We start from the raw sequence: 19,403 nt of genomic DNA, 5'->3' as shown, positions 1-19,403 counted from the left end.
TCTAAATAAGTCATAATTAGTCACACTTTCACCGGATAATAAACTTAACATTAAATTTCAAAATTTGAAAAAAAAATTCTATCTTTTGACTTTACTCATGAGTGGATGCTTTTCTCGTATGAACATGCAATCTATATATTTTCCATCATAGTAGTATTTATTTCCAGTTGTCTTGTGTCTTGATGTTATTTATTTCATTTTTTATATAAGGTATAAATGTGATTTTTTAGTTTATAAATACAGTAGCTACAATAAGCATGAAGATGGAGAAGATAAGGATTTGGATTAGGATCCTCACCCGCAGCGCTGAGCTGTGATAAAATGTGCCATTTTGGGCTATTTTATCTTTTTAAAACTTTTTATCTATTGCAAAAGTTATAATTGTGTAATTTAATTTTTTATGTTTTTGTATTTCTAAATTTTGGCTCTTACTTCCCCTTTATTATACACCAACCTGTATATCTACACATGAGATAAGAGACAAAAATGAATTAATTATGCAAATAAAAGTCAATTTATGCTGATTCATATATGTTGTAAAATTATTACTCCCTCCGTCCCGCTTTAGCAGTCCCATTGACTTTTCTGCCATCTTTTTATAAAAATGATAAAAAATAGTTAAAGAAGAGAAATGGTAAATTAAGAGAGAGAATAATATAGGAAAGAGTCTTATCTAAATTATTGTCTCTCTTACTTTACTATTTCTCCATTTTAACTATTTTTTATCATTTTTACAAAAAGAGGGCAAAAAAGTCAACGGGACTGCTAAAGCGGGACGGAGGGAGTAAATTTTTTAGTGAATACATTAATCGCTAAGTGGAAAAAAAATATGATACTTCACATATTATGAGATATGAAATATTAATGAAGTAAAAAAATTAATACTCCTATATTATTACTCCTAGTATATATGGGGTTTTGAAATAAATGGAGAAAAGAAATTAAATAAATTGGATTTAGTTTATCAACTCTTTAGAAAACAAAAAGGAAAAGAAAAATATCAAATTTGTAGATCCCGTATCTGGGGTCGAGTATTTACTGGAGGCTTCTGCTGCTGAGGTGCTTGGGAAAGGATCATCCGGGAATAGTGTCGCAGGCTTCTGATGTCTATAGCTTTGGAGTTGTGCTGCTTCAACTTTTTTACGGAGAATCATCTCAAGATTTTGCATCACTACCAGCTGAGCTGGTTCGATCTGTTAATCATACTCATGAATTGCCTGCGGAGCTGGTGGATGTCGTTTGTCTGAGGTACGGAGACGAGCAGGCGCTGGCACAAGTGTTGCCGATGGCAGCGGGTTGTGTTGGCACAGTCGTGGAACGTAGGCCTACGATATTTGAAGTAGTGAAGGTGTTGGAGGAAATTGAATGTTCACCTGTTCAATCAGGATTGGAATCCGTACAGAGTTACCGGACATGAGGAACTCCGGATAGAAGAACGGCCATCGAGACTCCAGAAGAGAGCTGAATAAGTTGATACCAGAGTTTGATGCAGAGAAAAAAAAGAAGAATTCTATTACGATAAAAGGTCTGTAAATGTTAACAATGTGTAGTATCTCGTTGGTCACGGAGGGTTCTTCACCTGACCACCACTCTGAGTCGGCTCAAACGTACTCGCTGTGATTATACAATACAATAATGCATTATTTTATGCAATGGACGCTCCACTTTTAAATCCTAAGTTCTCAATTCCATAACACTAAACACACTCCACAGGAAAAGGAAAAGAAAATTGGGACACCAAATTTGATACAAGCAAGAGGTGAGGGAGGATTACATATTCAAGCTATACTAATCTCAATGACACTGCCATCATCATAATCCAACTGTGATATAGAACTAGCTGAATCTGCAGGACGACTCTGGACCTCGTTCACTAAGTGGGATGGATGCTCTGGAATCTTCAAATCTTTAACATCACCTTCCAACATCTCCAACACTCTGTTCATGGATGGACGATTATCTGGATTCATTTGTATGCACCACAATCCAACTATTGTCATCTTCTCAAGTACACTCTTTCCAATCCCATTTTCATCATCAACATTGTTGTCCTCTTCTTCAATAATTCCAATCCCCTCGCCTTTGTTAATGCAGTCATATATCCAGTCTGGGAAATACTTGGTAGAATCATCTTTGTTTCCCCCCAACTCTCTGTTTACGCCTGCCATCTCCATCAATAGCATCCCAAAACTATACACATCGGCCTTGTGAGACACTGGGCCGATACACCTGTTGATGAGTTCCGGAGCAACATAGCCTATGGTGCCTCTAGCTGCCGTCATCATCACTGTGTTCTTGTCTACCGAGTATAACTTTGCAAGCCCGAAATCGGAGACCTTGGGGACAAACTTGTCATCAAGAAGTATATTGTGGGGCTTGATATCAAAATGCAAGATCTTGATATCGCAACCACAATGCAAATAGTGAATCCCTCGAGCCACTCCAATTGCAATCTTGAATTTCATATCCCAAGCCAATGAAGATGCTTTTTCTGGGTTGAATATGTACTTGTCAAGAGAACCATTTGGCATGAAATCAAAAATGAGGACGCGCTTGGATCTCTCTGCACAATATCCAACAAGTTGGACAACGTTGAAATGGTGGATCCTCCCAATTGATCCGATTTCATTGATGAAATCTTTGTCATTTATTTTGGCTTTTCCCAATAGCTTGACTGCCACATAAAGGCCACTTCGAAGCTTTCCTTTGTAAACAGAGCCGAAGCCACCTTCACCTAGTTTTTCTCGAAAGTTTCTAGTCATCTTCTTAATGTCGGCATAGGAGTACCTGATAGGGGACAGATGGTTGTCACTTTGTAGGAAGCTCTCTATTTCCTCGTACGCGGACAAATGCCTTCTTCGGAATATGTAGATTAAGAACCCCATTGCGCAGAGAAACCCTACGATGAATCTTACTTCCAAGCCGAGAACAACACTATTAAAAAGTTTAATGCGTTGTACTTCATAATATACCCCCGGTGGGTTACCCATAAAGAATGGGGGACCGCGGAGCAGGTGCGTTGGGATAGCAACAAGGGTTTGAGGACCAGGGAGCTCACCAACGGACATAGAACGGGGGAGCCAGGCTGCATTTCCACACATATTATTGCAAAACAGAGTGAAAACATATCCCAATAACAGAAATCAATCCAGACAAAAGGTGTGAAAGAAGTCTTTACAGGTTGTTGTTTCAGTAAAAAAAAAGGTGACAAGTCCAATGGTGATAATGATTTTTGCTGGAATGGTTATCCCCCCAAATACAATAGCTGCAAATTTCTGTACAAAGTTAATCACTGTCTACATACAAATCTCTTATGAAAATTAATTTATTCTAGACATTGAATTAGTAGTCAATAAATAAATAGTGCAGCAAAAATTTAAGAACTCACCAATTATGAGCAATAAAATCATGAGACAGCCTCCATATGGACCTAATGAGGAATACAATCAAAGTTGTAGAGATGTGTATATATAGGATGATGGTCTTTTTAGAACTCTTCTTAGAGTGCTGTAGAACCAATCATATCCATTAGATCTATGCTTCATACTCATACTACTGTGTGTGTAAGAAACTGATATTGTGAGTTACATGTAAAATATTGATATATTGTTATGGCGTATTATTAAATTTCTTGACTTGAACAAGATGATGCATTCCTCATTAACTGAAAAAATAATTTAAATAAAGAGTTACGTGAAATTCAAAGTATGAGATATTTTTAGGAAGGAGAAAGCAATTACCTTTATTAGTTGACGACCATATATATATACTTACGGGAGTTATCAATTACTAACTTGACCTTTAATTGCTAACTACGACTAATTTAAAATCATAAGATTAGTAGAGATCTAGTGGTCTACAAATTGACACGGGTAATTTTATTTTATTATTATTTAAATTTAAAAAGATAAGAAAACTAATAAAATTATGATTTTTGATCAAAATGTCAATATAGTGTATTAAATATATCAATACGATGTCTTGAATATGTAAATACAATTTTGAATTAACATTGTATACACATTATATTGACATATTTTGATAACTATATTGACATTAAACTGCTTCATAAAAATCCGAAAATTTGAGATTTTTTTTTTCAAAAAATTTGACATCGGAACATACGCAAGCGAGATCTCGTTAGAATCCTTATAAAATTATCTTTAATTTGATATATGTTGTGCGCAAAAATAATTTAAATTATGGTAGTTATATGAATTTACAGTTTTGTGATATTTTTCCAAAAGTTAGTTATAACTAATTTGTTGTTAATTGACCTTAATAATATTTTTTTTTGCAATATATTGATATTCTAAGTTGAATGATTTTAGCCTTTAATTTGAAGATCTAATGCATATCATTTAATTATAGTTAGCAATTTAAAGAATAGTTAGTAATATAACACACCCTTATATATTTACTTCCTCTGTCCGCGAATAGGAGTCCCGGTTCACTTTTACCATAAATGGTAATACGGTCTCACCTTCCACTAACTCATTCCACTCACATTTCATTTAAAACTAATATATACAAGTGAGACCCTGTTCCACTAACTTTTTTATTTTTTAAATATTAAAAATTCTAAATTTAGGGTTTCAGGTCTAAATGTCAACACAGTGAATTGAATATATCAACATCATGTTTTGAATATGTCAACACAGTTTCATATTAACATTTTACATGTATTAAGTTGACATATTTTGTTAGTTATATTGATATTATCTGCTTAACAAAAAATACTAAGATTCATAAAAAAAAAATCATATTTTGCTCGAAACATATGCAATTGAGATCTCGTTGGAATCCTTATTAAATTATCTTTACTTTGATATATATTGTGGGAAAAAAATTAAATTGAGATAGTTATAATCATTTAAAGTTTAGAGATATTTTTCAAAAGTTAGTTACAACTAATTTGTTGTAACTTGACCTTAATACCCTTACTGACTTATTTTTATTATCGTATTGACATTCCGGGGCTATGATCTAAGCCCTTGATTTTAATATCTAATAGCTATTATTTAATTGTAGTTAGCAATTAAGTATTGAATAGCAATATAACACTCCCCCACACCCCTATATATATACTTCCTCTGTCTGCGAATAGAAGTCCCGGTTCACTTTTACCATAAATGGTAATACGGTCTCACCTTCCACTAACTCATTTCACTCACATTTCATTTAAAACTAACATATACAAGCAAGACCATGTTCCACTATCTTTTTTTTCACCCACTTTTCTTTATATTTCTTAAAACTCGTGCAGCCCATAAATAAGACTCCTAATGGCGGACGGAGAGAGTATATATCACTACTTGTTATATTCTTCTTAATTTATAAAGTTTGAATAACAGATTATCTTACCTTCAGGTGATAGGAAGGTTTCCTTGATGTCGTCTGCAATTTCAAGAACACAAAAAGGTATCAACATTAGAAATAAAATCCTAAACTTGTAAACAAATGATCTATTCTTACCCCATTTAAGTAAAAGCTGTGAACGCAAGCAACCTTCTCGGCTGTAGCGACACCTCAAAACGATCCAATTTAGATTAAATCCATATAGCAGGAACTGATGGATTTCTGGGAGCGACACATTATTCAAATACTCCAAATTAGGTGTATTAATCCAATAAGATGTTGCTAGTACAGAGTTTAATGTGCACATAGAGTCCATATCTTTGACACGCATGTCTCCAACATTTATATATGTATATTTGCTATATTGTTCACAATCAGTAAGTTGGGTGAAGAGGGTAGAATTATGCAGCGGATGCTCGCAGCTCACCAAACTAATGAACTTATATAAGCCTCTGATAAAAGGAAACCTGAAATAATAATCAGACGATGAATGTATAGGGAAAGAGCAAATGCTGCTGTCAGTGGAAATTTCAGAGACCCTCATGGTGAAGTTTTGGTAATCGATTGCTTTGACATAGTATTTCCGGGATTCGATGTAAATTAAGGTGACGTTGTTTTCGCATACTAACTCGTAGCCGGGATCGCTACAGTTGCTGAGGCGGAAAGGGGAGCTGATATTGCGAATGAGGCCACAGGAAGAAGGGGGACATTTTGCATAACAATTTTGAATGAATTGAAGTGAGAGAATGAAAAGAGATGAGTAAGTGAGGAAGAGGAGGTTTTGAGTGATCATCACTCTTGGCTTCATATTTTTCCAAATGCAAGGCTCTGGATATATGACAACCCAATTATGCATAATGCTCATCCACTCAACCACCCAATATTTAATAGAGAAGCAAACCAATAAATGAAAGACTTGTAAGTCTTCTCTTCTTGATTAGTCTAGGGTTGCTTGTACTAATTTCTACCATAAATGATAAACCCTTGACTAAGTCTTCTCTTCTATATTTATGAATATGAAAATATTTAAGAAAAATGTTTTGGAGACATAATGTCTAAGACATAACGAGGTTAAAGTAGTAATTTTATTTTACATTTAATTTTAAATTAAATTTATATTGTGTATATGTACTTTGTTGCCCCTGCATTTATATATGGAAGTAGTATTAATTAAGAGCTTGATAAGGTTAATTTGATTATTTGTAAAATATAGAGTTCTTAACTAAATTTACTATATCAAGAAAAATTAAATTATATTTCAAAATATAAATAACTTTAAATTATTATTTTTTTACATCATTGTTAATGCTAGTATTGACCATAATTAATATTTACTTTTCTTTATTAAATATTGAAATTTTACTATATCATGTAGCAACAAATTTGGAGTATGCAATTTTGATTTTAAAATTATTTGAGATGCAGTTTTGATTTTAATACTAGTTGAGTACGTAATTTTGATTTTAAAATTTTTACAATTTAATATTAATTCTTTACATTTCATTTTTACTATTATTTCTGGAATTACAACTCAACAAAAAAAATCACATGTTCATAACTAATACTCCTATATTTAACATTTTAAAGCCATATATTTAAAATCTTCTCATTTTCTAATATTAAAATTACTAACTAAAAAAGTATATTATTAATGGAGCTTACTAATTTTCTTAATTCGTAATATAATTAGTTGATGTACGATATATTAAATAATCTAAAATGAGAAAAGTGAATTCATCCAATTATTTTCGTATTAAAAAATACAATAATTTTTTATTTTTGAAACATTATAGTGTTAATTTTCTAAGCATAATTTTATAGAGTCGAAGTCTAACTAGTAGTACTTGTCAATCAAAATATAAAAAGAATATTGCATGTGATAAAAGTTAAGAAAGTTAATACAAAAATACAAAAGATAACGCAAATAAATGATTCATCATAATAACTACTACTATTAATTTAATCATACAATTCAAATTTGAATAAGAAATTTAACAAAAAAAATACTAAAATTAACTGGCTATGAAAGTATAACATAAAAAAAGAAAATAACTCATAATTAAATTATCAACTGGTTAGATAAAAAATTATTTGAAAAAATAATAATATATGAAGTTATCAAATTATTTTATTATTAAATAATAATTTAGTATGCATTATAATACCTAATTTATAATCTGAATTCATGATTTTTAAATAAATAATATAGTATAAAATTAACATGAAAAAAATGGCATGTAAACATATAAAATGTTTTGAGCATGATTGTAGCTTATCTCTAATCAAATCAACAAATATGCATTTAGATAAAGATATTTAATTTGATTTAATATTCCTTAATTAGATTTGTATCCATTTAATATGATATTGGATAAAGTAATCATTATAAAAAATATATCTATGTTAAAATGCCATAAGAGTATTATGTCTTAGAGACATTATATCTCTAAATCACTATTCAATATTTAATAGCAGCAGTCACAACAACCAACCCACCATATTAAAAGTGAAGTGGGACTTTTTCAAAATAACTTAAGAGATTATTTTGTATATTTCATTTTGAGTCCTTCGAGAATAAAGGAGTGATTTGTATACTTGAGTAATTTGTATACAATAAAATAGTAATTTGAATACTTGAGTAAGTTTCTTTTTCGCATTTATTTCGTAAAAATGATAATAAATAGTTAAAGTAGATATTATCATTTTTATAAAATGAGTGCAAAAAAGAAACGACTCAACTACCTTGACACGGAAGGAGTACTATTGAATATTACTTGAGAACTTAATCCAAAATTCAGTCTGAGAATGTAGTTGGTTTTCCATTATTGTTGATAGTGATATGCTAAATAGTCATTTAAATCCTACTCCAAAGTCAACAAAACAAATTAGAAGAAGAAAAATTGGTCATAGATCTTAAGATGTGAGTTTTGTGGTGGAAAAGTATGAGAAAGAATGATGATCACTCAGAACCTCCTCTTCCTCACATGTTCATCTTTCTTCATTCTCTTTCCAACTTGCTATATGCAAACTGCACCTCTTCTTCATGTGGCCTCGTTACAATATTAGCTTCCCTTTCCGCCTTACCAACTGTGGCGATCGTGGTAACGAATTACTATGCAAAAACAATGTCGCCTCCATTTATATCCACTCCCGGAAATACTATGTCAAAGCAATCGATTACCAAAGCCATACTATGTTTGGTATGATGGAATAGAACGAGGGAATTAAAACATAGATTCCAAACACTATACACACACTGCACATACGCGCACACACACTACACACTAAATACACCTGCTGCACACACTACATATAATATACTCACAATAAAAATTTGAATTAAATTAAATTAAATTATTATAGCTTCAAATCCAATTATAACATAGTTACAAATCTATTATACCAAACATTGTTATAATCTCTTTGTCCCATTAAATATGCAACATTTGCTTTTGCGCACTTTTTGAATAAATTATACAGTAATAAATAACTAAAGTGTTGAAAAAATAAAGTAAGAGAGATAATAATGTAGAGGAGAGTCCCCTTTACATTATTCTTTTTTTTATTTTATTTTTTCTCCACTTTAATGATTTATTATCATTTTTCAAAATATGTGTGAAAAAACAAACCTTTTCTATTTAATGAGACAGAGGGTGTATTTAATTTTTTCCTTCAATTTAAACTTTGTGGATGATTTTTGTTTAATTTTTTAACTATCAACTAGGATTTATTCTACCCAAGCAGGATAATGTTTAGTATTGTTCCATTGGTTCAACAATATGAGTCATTTTTCACTACAAATAGTAAGTAGACTTAGCAATAGACCTAGGTTGAACTTAATCGAGATTCAATGTAAGAAACTGAGTCCAGTCCAACTCGTTTCTGTCATGAGCCAAGGCTGAGCCGACCTCAAGCAACCTAGGCTGAAATGGGGTTGGATCGGCCCAGTCTAGTTGGCAACTTTATTATATGTTTCAAATTTGCATTTACTCATTACTCTTCTATATATGAATTTACATTCAACTACTTTTTTAATAAAGTATTTCTTTATAGTTGTTATCTCATGCAAATAAAAAAGTGGCTTAAACAAAGAGAATGTTACTTTTAGTTAAAAACATGATAAATTCAGAACTAGCGTATGTAATTTTTTCACTTCGATTTCTTAAAATAAACATAAATTAATTTACTCCATTATAAGTGTTTTATTATACATACGACATGAAAGCAAAATTGAGCTTAACATTTTTTCTGGTTTAAACACGTCTATCATAAATGATGGAGACAAAGTTTTTACTTTTATCTCTACCTTTTTTTTGTGTATTACGGTTCTTTAAAACTTGAATTTTATTCCTAACATGTGTAACGAGTATGCTAGATTAATAAATATAATGAGAAATAATCTACAATTGGATGTAAAATTAAATTTAAAAAAAAATCATTTCATTTGAAAAGATTCAACAACTTTGATAGTAGTACTTATATTTTTTTTTCTCGAGGGAACCCATATCATAGTTTCTACATACGCAATTTTATGAAAATGAACATATAAGAATGAGTTATTGACTATTCAGGGATCCCAAATCATAGTTCCGTACATACACAATTTTATGAAAATAAACATAATAACTATGCTATGAAAGAGGAATCACATATCATAGTTCTAACACACACAATTTTACGAAATAAACATAACCAAGGATGCCTTTGATTTAGAGGCATAGGGAAGAGGCCGTCGTTGATGATTGAAAATACTACCATAAAGTATTTTAATTTTATATGAAAGCTACACTAATGAGAAAGATCGTTGTTACCATAATGTTGGACGCCAACTAACGATATAATTAAAGTGTTGTGACTTTAACGATAAATAATAAATACAATTATCACTAACGACAAAGATCATTATCACAGACAGTGTTGTTCAACGGCGAACAAACGAAAAAATCGTTGTAAAGTTACAAAATTATTCTATCATCAAATAATAAATTGCGCATTTAATTTCAAAAGTACTCGTGTTTATTGAATATTCGACAAATGTCCACCGACGACAAAGATCATGTGATAATATACAAGCATAAATAAGAGTTTTAACATAAATATACAAGCTTAGTTTAATTTAAATTAGAATTATTATTTTATCAAATAGCGAATATATAACATAAGATTAGCAGTTTGTTTTTATCGATAAACTAACGACAAAGATCTCCATGACAATTACTGTTCAACAACCGACATACGACAAAGAATGTTGCAAACTGCAAAAAATTAAGATTTTCAGCTTAAAAAACAAGCTTAGTATAACCCATGTCCTAGTTAATTTCACTATCACCATTCATTAAAATTCAAGAATCTGGAATAAAAATAAGAGAATCATTTGACTTTGCTTATGAATGGGATCCCACTTAATAGTTCCTACATTCACAATTTTATGAAACTAAACATAATAACTCTGCTAAGAATGAAGGATCCCATATCATAGTTCCTACATACACAATTTTATGAAAATAAACATAATAACTATGCTAAGAATGAGGGATATCCCATTCCAATATCATCCTACATACACAATTTTATGAAAATAAACATAATGCCTATGTTAAAATGAGGTATATGGAAGAGGGCATGATTGATCTTGAATGCACTGGTCCTCCTCATCCCATTCCATTTCCAAAAATTAAATCCCAAAATTAGCAACATGAGATCAAAGATGCATACGATTCCAAACACTTTCCATGATATTTCTCCTTTATTTTAATATTTTTATATTAAAATCCTTTTAAAATTAGTCTAATTTATTGAAATGAAGATAATACTTTTCATGGATTCTAAAAAATAAAAAAACAAAAAATAAATTGTTACCATGGCATACCAGAATCCCGTTGAAGAGCAACAACACATTGCTTCTCCACCCCACTCTCCTCATCATTTAATAATAATAATAATAATAATAATAATAATAATAATAATAATAATAATAATAATAATAATAATAATAATAATAATAAGATCCCAAAAGGAGGACACCATCGATCTTGTAGCATAGGGGAGTGAAACTAACAAAAGGAGGCTTCTCATAGGCATATGGGAGAGGACACCATCGATCTTGTAGCATTGGTCCGCGTCATGCCATTCCATCACTGGAATCTGCAAAATAAGATCCCAAAATTAAAGTACACACGATTGTGTGTGTGTTTTTATAAAATATTTTGTAGTCACACTATGTAAATATTTTGTAGTCACACTATGTATATAGAGATAAATGAACCGATATATAAGTTTCACGAGTTAATATATTATCAGATGATTTTGAGATAAAATCCTTACCTTCTCCATCTTTTGAGAGTCATTACGCTCGCGAAGCTAGACTAGCCACATGCCTTGTAATCGTTGTGCGATTGTAAGGTTGCTTTCATTGTCGATGTTCGGGTAGACTTCTCCCTCAGTGGCTCTCGTGAGATTTCTAGCCCTTCTTACACCATCTTCCTCCTATAATAAAAAATAATATAAGTACCAAAATTCTGAGAGAAAATATATACAACTTTGTTTATGTAGAAGCTAACCATTTCCAGAAAGATGAAATTAACCAGATATATTTCAAGTATAAAATCACCATTCTATACAAATTTATTAAAAATAATATTATACATATAAATTAGAAAGTGAAACCCTATAACTAAAATACACATAAGTGTGTGAATGTGTGTGTGTGAGAGAGAGAAGCGCATACATCTTCACTGGAATTGGATCCTGATGCCATTTCCTTGAAGAAAGTGAGCTATTTGAGAGAGAAGAGGCAAAGAAGAATGAAGATAGCAGTTGAGACCGAGAGAGATGAGTGAAATGTGTGTGAGTTGAGAGGCTATTTATAGATGGCATTTGCCAAAAATAAAATTTTAATTATGATGAAAAAAGCATCCTCTTATAATAAAATGTCAAACGATTCTCTTTCGGAAAAGACAGGGATCTTATTTATTTCAGATTTTATTATTTGTTGAAAGTTTGTCTAAAGTAATTATGACCTAAAGAGCCAAACAATTCTCTTTACGAAAGTGGTGAAAGTGTATTTAATTATGACCTAAATATAAACAAAACTTTATTTTATACATGGTGAAACTCTTATTATGTAGCTTACGATATTTGTCGTATGTAAGTCGTTGTTTTATAGTTATCGCGACGATATTTGTTGTTAGTTAATGGTTAAAAACAAACCTTAAATCTAACATTAAACTCTTTATTTGGTAAAAAAAAATAACACGTATTTAAATTAAACTATGCATTTTCATGGCAAAACTTTTATTTTCGTAATTTACAACTATATTTATCATCTGTCGTTGCACAGTAATTATCACTGTGATCTTTGTCGTTAGTTGACATTTGTCAAATATTCAATAAACGCGGGTACCTTTTGAAATTAAATGTGAAATTTAATATTTGGTAATAGAATAATTCTATAACTTGCAACGATCTTTGTCGTATTTTGGCCGTTGAACAATATTGTTTGTGGCAATGATCTTTGTCGTTAGTTGACAATCATATTTATTATTTGTCGATAAAGTTACAACAATCTTTGTCGTTAGGATGGAGCATGTGGAGACAGTGAAGCCATGGTGTGGGGTCGACATAAGCGGTGACGACGTAGAAGAAGGAATGGGGCATGGGTTAGAGGTAGGGGTGGCAAATCGTGCGTGTCGGGTCGTTATCGTGTCGACACGATAACGACACGAACACGATAACAACAAACACGAACACGACCCGTTAAGAAAACCTCAAACACGAACACAAACACGACCCGCTACCCTCAGACACGAACACGACACGAACCCATTAACGACACGAACCGTTTCGGGTCAACACGACACGAACACGACACGAACCCATTAATGACATGAAAATAAGTATTGAAAAATGAAAATAATAAGAATAATAATATTAAAATATTATGTGTTAATAAGAATAATAATATTAAAATATTATGTGTTAACGGATAACACGAACACGACACGATCACGCATTGTTAACGGATAACACGAACCCGACACGAACACGACACGAAATTTTCGTGTCCTTAATGGGTCGACCCGATAAGAACACGAACACGATAAGCTCTGACCCAAACCCATTAATTTCGTACCGGTTCGTGTCGTGTCAAAAATTGTCAGCCCTAATTAGAGGGTGTATATAAATAAAACAAAATGCAAAGGATAGAAAACCTTTTCAAATGAAACATCGTCGTTTTAAATAAAATAAAATGAAAATGATTGTAAACTGTGAATTAAGGTTGTTAGTGTCTGATCTGAAAAGCAACTCCACATTGGCCTATTTGTAAACTGTGAATTGTTGTTGTTAATGTCTGATCCAAAATATGGATATGATACATGAATTATACTTATGTTTGATACCTTTGTTGACTAGTAGTAATATGTTATATGTTGTGAAGTTGTTAGTGAAGTAGGGGTATGATTTTTCTTGTAATATTAAAATTGCATATGGTAAATGGTGATTAGTTTTGGTTTTAATTTATTAAATTGCATAAGGCAAAAGAAATTGTGTTCGGTTGAAATCAATTAAGGAATTAATGGCCATTTTTGATGGATTTATAAAGATGTTATGACATACTGTATAAGTTTGCTAGCCAAAACGAATTTTGTCGGAAGAACAATAGTAGCACTATGTAAAAACTGAACTATTTACAATATAAGTTGTAATGAAAAGACTGAATCTCAGGCTATAAAATGGATAGTCAGATTGAAGACACTTTCTTGTGTTTCTGTCATAAAACTGAAGCAAACATCTCACTCACAACCTGACATCTAATTCTAACTTTTAAATTGGGGATTATTTAGATGCGTGCATATATTGAAGGAATTAAAAACATACAAATTGTAAATAACAACATCTTAAACAAGCAGCACCAGTGGTCTAGTGGTAGAATAGTAACCTGCCACGGTACAGACCCGGGTTCGATTCCCGGCTGGTGCATATTTTTTTTCTTTTTTTAAAGCCTTTTGATATTTTATAAGCCTTTTGATATTTGGTGTTTAGGGTTCAGGGTTAAAGCCCATATTAATTAATTAATTGAGGATTATAACTATCATTAGCAATTACTGACTGCAGAAGTACAGAACATACCAGCCAATATTTTTCAATGCAAAAGAGTAACATATGTGAAATTACTAAAACTGAAATACTAGAGCATTACATTAAACCAACACAAACTTAAACCAAGTTCAAAACTGCAAATGCAGAGCCAGAGCCCTCAACTGCCAGGCTGCTTTGGAAAATGCAACTTGATCAACGGGGGAAGTTCGGTCAGATCAATCGTGGACTTGCCCAATAGAATGCTCTTCAGCTTCGGATCACAGTTGACTACATTCCTGTTGACTGGATCCTATAGCAATTGATACAAATGATCAAATACAGTTCAAATTTTCTAGAAGCTCAAGCAGTTCGTTACTACAACCTACGAACGAACCGTGCTGCTTTTCTTTTCTCTATCACAGCACAATATATCAATCACCATTCACCACCATTTACATACAACAGTTGCTCATCAACACAAAAAAGTCATGCTTTGTGCTAGCAAGAAAAGGAATTTTGGATCATATCAGGAATTTCAAGAGAGACGTATATATGCATATATCATTTAGAAACTCTTATCTGCCAAGTTGTTTCTAGTCCACCTATAAACAATTATCATAAATGAGACGTATATATGCATATATCATTAAAGAGAGATGTAAATATGCATATATCATTTAGAAACTCTTATCTGCCCAGTTGTTTTTAGTTCAACTAAAAACAATTATCAGAAACATAGGTGAGTACTAATGATGTGGATTTTGGAGCTGACCTGGAGATTGTTATCCTTGATATAACCCCAAACACGCTTAAAGCAACCGAGTTGTGAACTTTGAGACTGGCCCATGAAATCTCTAAGCACGGTAGGCAAATTCACAATGTCGATCAAAGATGCAACTTTCTTGGGGTTGTCTGTAACAACCTTCTTCAACCTCTGCGGAAGCATTCTCACCAGTACCTGCAGCCCCTAAACGATTGCAATAAAACATCAGCAGCTAGTCATCTGTTGTTATAAAACATGTTCCATCAATGCATTACTGACATTCACTTAACCATATCCAAAAATCTTTTCCTTGAATTAGTGGTAAAAAGAGACATAATCAAAGTTTCTTGACGCGAAGACCTCAAAATTCCAATAGTTTATTTCTTTAGGGGGTAGGCTTCTCATTAGCTTATACAATAACTTCCCAACATAATCGTAAATCCAATCAAATTTTCTGTTTTGGCTCCTCTGAGATTTGTATAAGCTAAAAATTTTTATAAGAAGGGCGCCTTCAGGCCCTTTAACGCAGAATAATAGTTCAAGATAGTTTTTTGTCACTTTTCCCTAAGCTTATAAGTCAAGCATAAATATTTCAAGTAGGCAGAAACTAGTATTCTTCAAAGCAAAAAACTAGTTATTTCACCCAATTTTCAAGCTAAAATGTGGAGTAACATAGGTGAATGGCTCTTGCCCAAATTAGGGCATGATAATTGCAAATTTTTGCTCACACTAGATCACATATAAATTCGAAGTTTTGAAGGCAGCCATTAAAGTGTAAAACTAACACAAATCAACATCATTATCTTATAGTCTCTTTCCACCAAAACCTCAACAGTTAGCATCCACAACTAAGAGTTTCATTATTAAATATAAAAATGTAAAATGTGGAAACTTGAGTTGATTACCTAATACGAAAGTAAGGCCATCGAAAATCCTATCCCCACATTTCCATTCCCTCAATTTCTGATCAACGTAATGGATTCCCTCAAAATCCCCCCTTTCTGCAACTCTTATCGACACACACTGTTTTGAAAGAGTAGCGAAAGGGAGAAGATGGAATTTAGCGATGGCCGTGTTGTTGGGGGCTTTTTTGTTTGATGATTAGAGTTGTTAGAGAATTGAGAAAGCATGATTGATTGATAACAGAGTTGGAAACGGTGATTACCTGAACTCAAATCAGCTTCCTGATTCTTGTTGTGGAACAAATTAGAGAGTCCTCACAGTTTACAGAGCAATGCGACTAGGTTTCATATATCTCCAAATGTGAATTATCCAGAATTCACCCGCGCGTGGGAGAGCGTGAAAACAAATGTTAATTTTATTTAAGTATCAAAATTGGTCTTCAATACTTTATCTTTTAAATTTTTGCATCCTCAACATTTCAACTTGGATTACAATTAGTCACACACTATTAATTCCATCAATTTTTAAACGGTTTTAACGATTTTGATGGTTTTAACGGTCCTATTCGAGTTAAACCAGTTTAAAAATCGGTCAAAATCGGGTTAAAATCGTTTAAAAACTAACGGAATGGTTAGTGTTGGATCAATTGTAATTCAAATTGAAATGTTGAGGATGAAAAAATTCAAAAAATAGAATATATGACCAAAATCATAAAATGGACATATGTTAAGGACAATTTTATAATCATATTTTAAGAGCAATATTATAATATAATTCGTGGATCGAGATTAGGTGTATATTAATTGGACTGGTCCATTAGTTATGGACTTTTGGCTAATTTAAATCCACGGGCTAATTTGTAACTATAAATGTTTGGATTTTAGGTTAGCCCGATAGACTAATCGACTAAAAATTGACCATGAAAATTAGTGAGTATACGCACATTGTAATTTTGAATGCTAGAATAAATTAGAAAATGACATTGGATAAGAATGAAGTTTATTTAATTTGAAGTTGTTGAATAATTTAATTTATGCACTAGAGAAAAATGTCGAACCTGAGCACCGCCCGTGCTTTCTAATTAACGAGCACTTTTCAAAATTCATCGAGCACGTAATGAAAACATTAACAAGCACTTTCTGAGTATACAATCTAATGCTCGGTCTAATCCAAGCCCTTTTGCCTAGCGGTAAAGGGATGTTTGGATATGGCGCCATATCCTAGAGGTCACGAGTTCGACCCCTAGGAGGTCCAATCTGGAATTAATTTCCTATGTGGACCTGACAAGCTTATGGGCTTGTACCCAGCTGTGGGGGGTTAAGTTTGCTTGTGTGGGCTTGTGGGCCTGTACCCAGCTTGCGGGGGGGGTTAAATTTGCTTGTCATAATTCGTGTGGGCCTGTACCTAGCTGTGCGGGGGGTTAAGTTTGCTTGTCATAATTCGAACTCATTTCAGGGGTAGATGGGGAACCATTGACGATCCTCTAAAAAAAAAATCTAATGCTCGGTCTACTTTAGCAAAAAAAAGAAGAAATATTTTAACACGTTACACACCAGTGCACCACCATAGTGCATGCCTGCTCGGTAAACTGCTTGACCACATTATTGCTCGGTAAGAGCATCTCCAATGCTAAATAGGCCAGCAATAGGCCAGCCACTCTCTCTCCCTGCCACGTCAGCAGCATTAAAAATCCACCTGCCACATCGGATTTAGGCCAGCCATAGGCCATTGCCGCAATAAAAATAATTCAAAAAATACTGCATTTATGGAATTAAAATTACGATTAAATTACGGAATTAAATTTACGACACATATACGGGAAAATTAATTCATTTCATTCAAAAAAAAGTACAAATATTTAAAAAAAAAATACATGATTTTTTTTTTTTTAAAAAAAGGGCTTCCACACACAAGCCCCGCCACTCTCTACTCCTCGTCGCCGTCGCCGCCGTCCTCGCCGTCCCCGTCGCCGCCGCCATCCATGGTATCTACGAGCCCACGTCGAACCCGCTAGTCGTGCCCTCGCGATTTCCAAATCAACCCGCATGCTCTCGAGCATCGAGTGAAGAAACATCTTCTCCGTGGGGTCGGTGGCGGTCATCCAATCTTGGAAGACCTTGTTAGCCTACCATTGGAGATGCTCTAATGTAGATGTGGAGCCAAGTAAATAGCTGGTACATCTAGTGGGAACCAATTCAACTCATATTTTGGTCGAAAAATTGGAAATCGTCGAGCACCGCAGTGCTTGGTACCGTCGAAGCCGGAACATTTTGCTGAACATCATCCCAAGCATCACAGTACTCGATAATATTAATCGCTTTTGGTATCATTAGTCGATGTCGCGATGAAGACCATAAATTAATGTAAATTGGTGACATAAATGTCAATCAATTTTTATGGATAAATGCACGGGTATAAGGAAGAATTGAAGGAGAAATCACTTCAAGAGAATAATGGTAGTATTAGAGTTATGATCACCTAAAAGATTATATATTATGTTTCATTTGATGTACTTATTATCATCCATCTATACTATGACTATTGGAATATAGTACGGAGTATTAGATATTACATGTGTAGCATTTTTTTGAGTTGGGAAAAGAGAGACGTATATATGCATCTATCATTAAATCTCTACAAACTTTAACTTTGCAATAGTAATAGTTTAAGAAGAGTCAAATAAAAAGGAATGCAATATATACTGACGGTCAATAAGGGGTAAAGACAATGAAATCTAACAAACTAAAGTGAAAAAGTTACAAATTTATATTCTTTGCCAGTATCAACAAGCAAAGTCCAATATAGAAAATCAACCACAGAAAGAGATCAATACCTAACCTAATTTGTCGCATTTCCACACCAATATTCTTCGCCTGTTTTTCAAATAATTCGGTGAAAACGTTGAATGATAAACTAAACAACAAAACTCTAAACCAAATGGTCACAAGATTTATTATTGCTTTACTTTTTAGAGAAAAGGAAATTTTTGGCTTCTCTCTCTCCCTCCACATATTATTTTCTTAAATCCCACTTGACATACACATACACACACCATATGAAAAACAAGAAATTTTTTAACCAAATGACAGTTTCTTAATCCAAATTTTGATATTACTTTCAAGGGTCAGAAGATCATATCATTACCTTGGATTGAATTCCCAGCATATCTTCATCAGCCCCAAAAGAAAAACTTTTGAGCAAATTCATAACAATATACAAAAATTTTGGGTTCATCAAGAAAAGACATACCTAGAGTGATGAGCAATGAGAAAAGTTTAAGAGAGCTGAGGGGAATGAAGCC

At 32.7% G+C, this 19,403-nt stretch overlaps 2 protein-coding genes, 1 long non-coding RNA gene and 1 other non-coding gene across 8 annotated transcripts; 1 reads left to right on the top strand and 3 right to left on the bottom strand.

Moving 5' to 3' along the window:
- Positions 1 to 1,487: 1,487 nt before the first annotated feature.
- LOC125218409 (rust resistance kinase Lr10-like) lies at positions 1,488 to 6,162 on the bottom strand. The gene is made up of 5 exons (XM_048120070.1): positions 5,476 to 6,162; positions 5,365 to 5,397; positions 3,389 to 3,430; positions 3,179 to 3,265; positions 1,488 to 3,085 (listed from the first exon to the last, which is right to left on the bottom strand). Exons 1-5 carry the CDS (start codon positions 6,149 to 6,151, stop codon positions 1,779 to 1,781), a joined length of 2,145 nt encoding a protein of 714 aa, XP_047976027.1. The 5' UTR covers positions 6,152 to 6,162; the 3' UTR covers positions 1,488 to 1,778.
- A 5,204-nt stretch (positions 6,163 to 11,366) lies between these two features.
- LOC125217763 lies at positions 11,367 to 12,179 on the bottom strand. The gene is made up of 3 exons (XR_007175802.1): positions 12,086 to 12,179; positions 11,683 to 11,844; positions 11,367 to 11,502 (listed from the first exon to the last, which is right to left on the bottom strand). It is a non-coding gene; the product is annotated as an uncharacterized LOC125217763 (long non-coding RNA).
- Positions 12,180 to 14,266: 2,087 nt separating this feature from the next.
- Positions 14,267 to 14,337, top strand: TRNAG-GCC. The gene has a single exon. It is a non-coding gene; the product is annotated as a tRNA-Gly (tRNA).
- A 138-nt stretch (positions 14,338 to 14,475) lies between these two features.
- Positions 14,476 to 16,495, bottom strand: LOC125217343 (upstream activation factor subunit UAF30). 5 transcript variants are annotated; one of them, XM_048119010.1, is made up of 4 exons: positions 16,365 to 16,487; positions 16,105 to 16,222; positions 15,209 to 15,403; positions 14,476 to 14,746 (listed from the first exon to the last, which is right to left on the bottom strand). In XM_048119010.1, exons 3-4 carry the CDS (start codon positions 15,380 to 15,382, stop codon positions 14,615 to 14,617), a joined length of 306 nt encoding a protein of 101 aa, XP_047974967.1. In that variant the 5' UTR covers positions 15,383 to 15,403; positions 16,105 to 16,222; positions 16,365 to 16,487; the 3' UTR covers positions 14,476 to 14,614. The 5 variants fall into 5 exon arrangements, with proteins under 5 accessions (XP_047974967.1, XP_047974970.1, XP_047974968.1 ...); XM_048119013.1 differs by having other exon boundaries at positions 15,209 to 15,394; XM_048119011.1 differs by having other exon boundaries at positions 16,105 to 16,284; positions 16,365 to 16,412.
- Positions 16,496 to 19,403: the final 2,908 nt, after the last annotated feature.

This window comes from Salvia hispanica, chromosome 1, assembly GCF_023119035.1.
Source record: "Salvia hispanica cultivar TCC Black 2014 chromosome 1, UniMelb_Shisp_WGS_1.0, whole genome shotgun sequence".
Classification (NCBI taxonomy): Eukaryota; Viridiplantae; Streptophyta; class Magnoliopsida; order Lamiales; family Lamiaceae; genus Salvia; species Salvia hispanica.
This window is presented reverse-complemented; position numbering and strand designations above follow the sequence as displayed.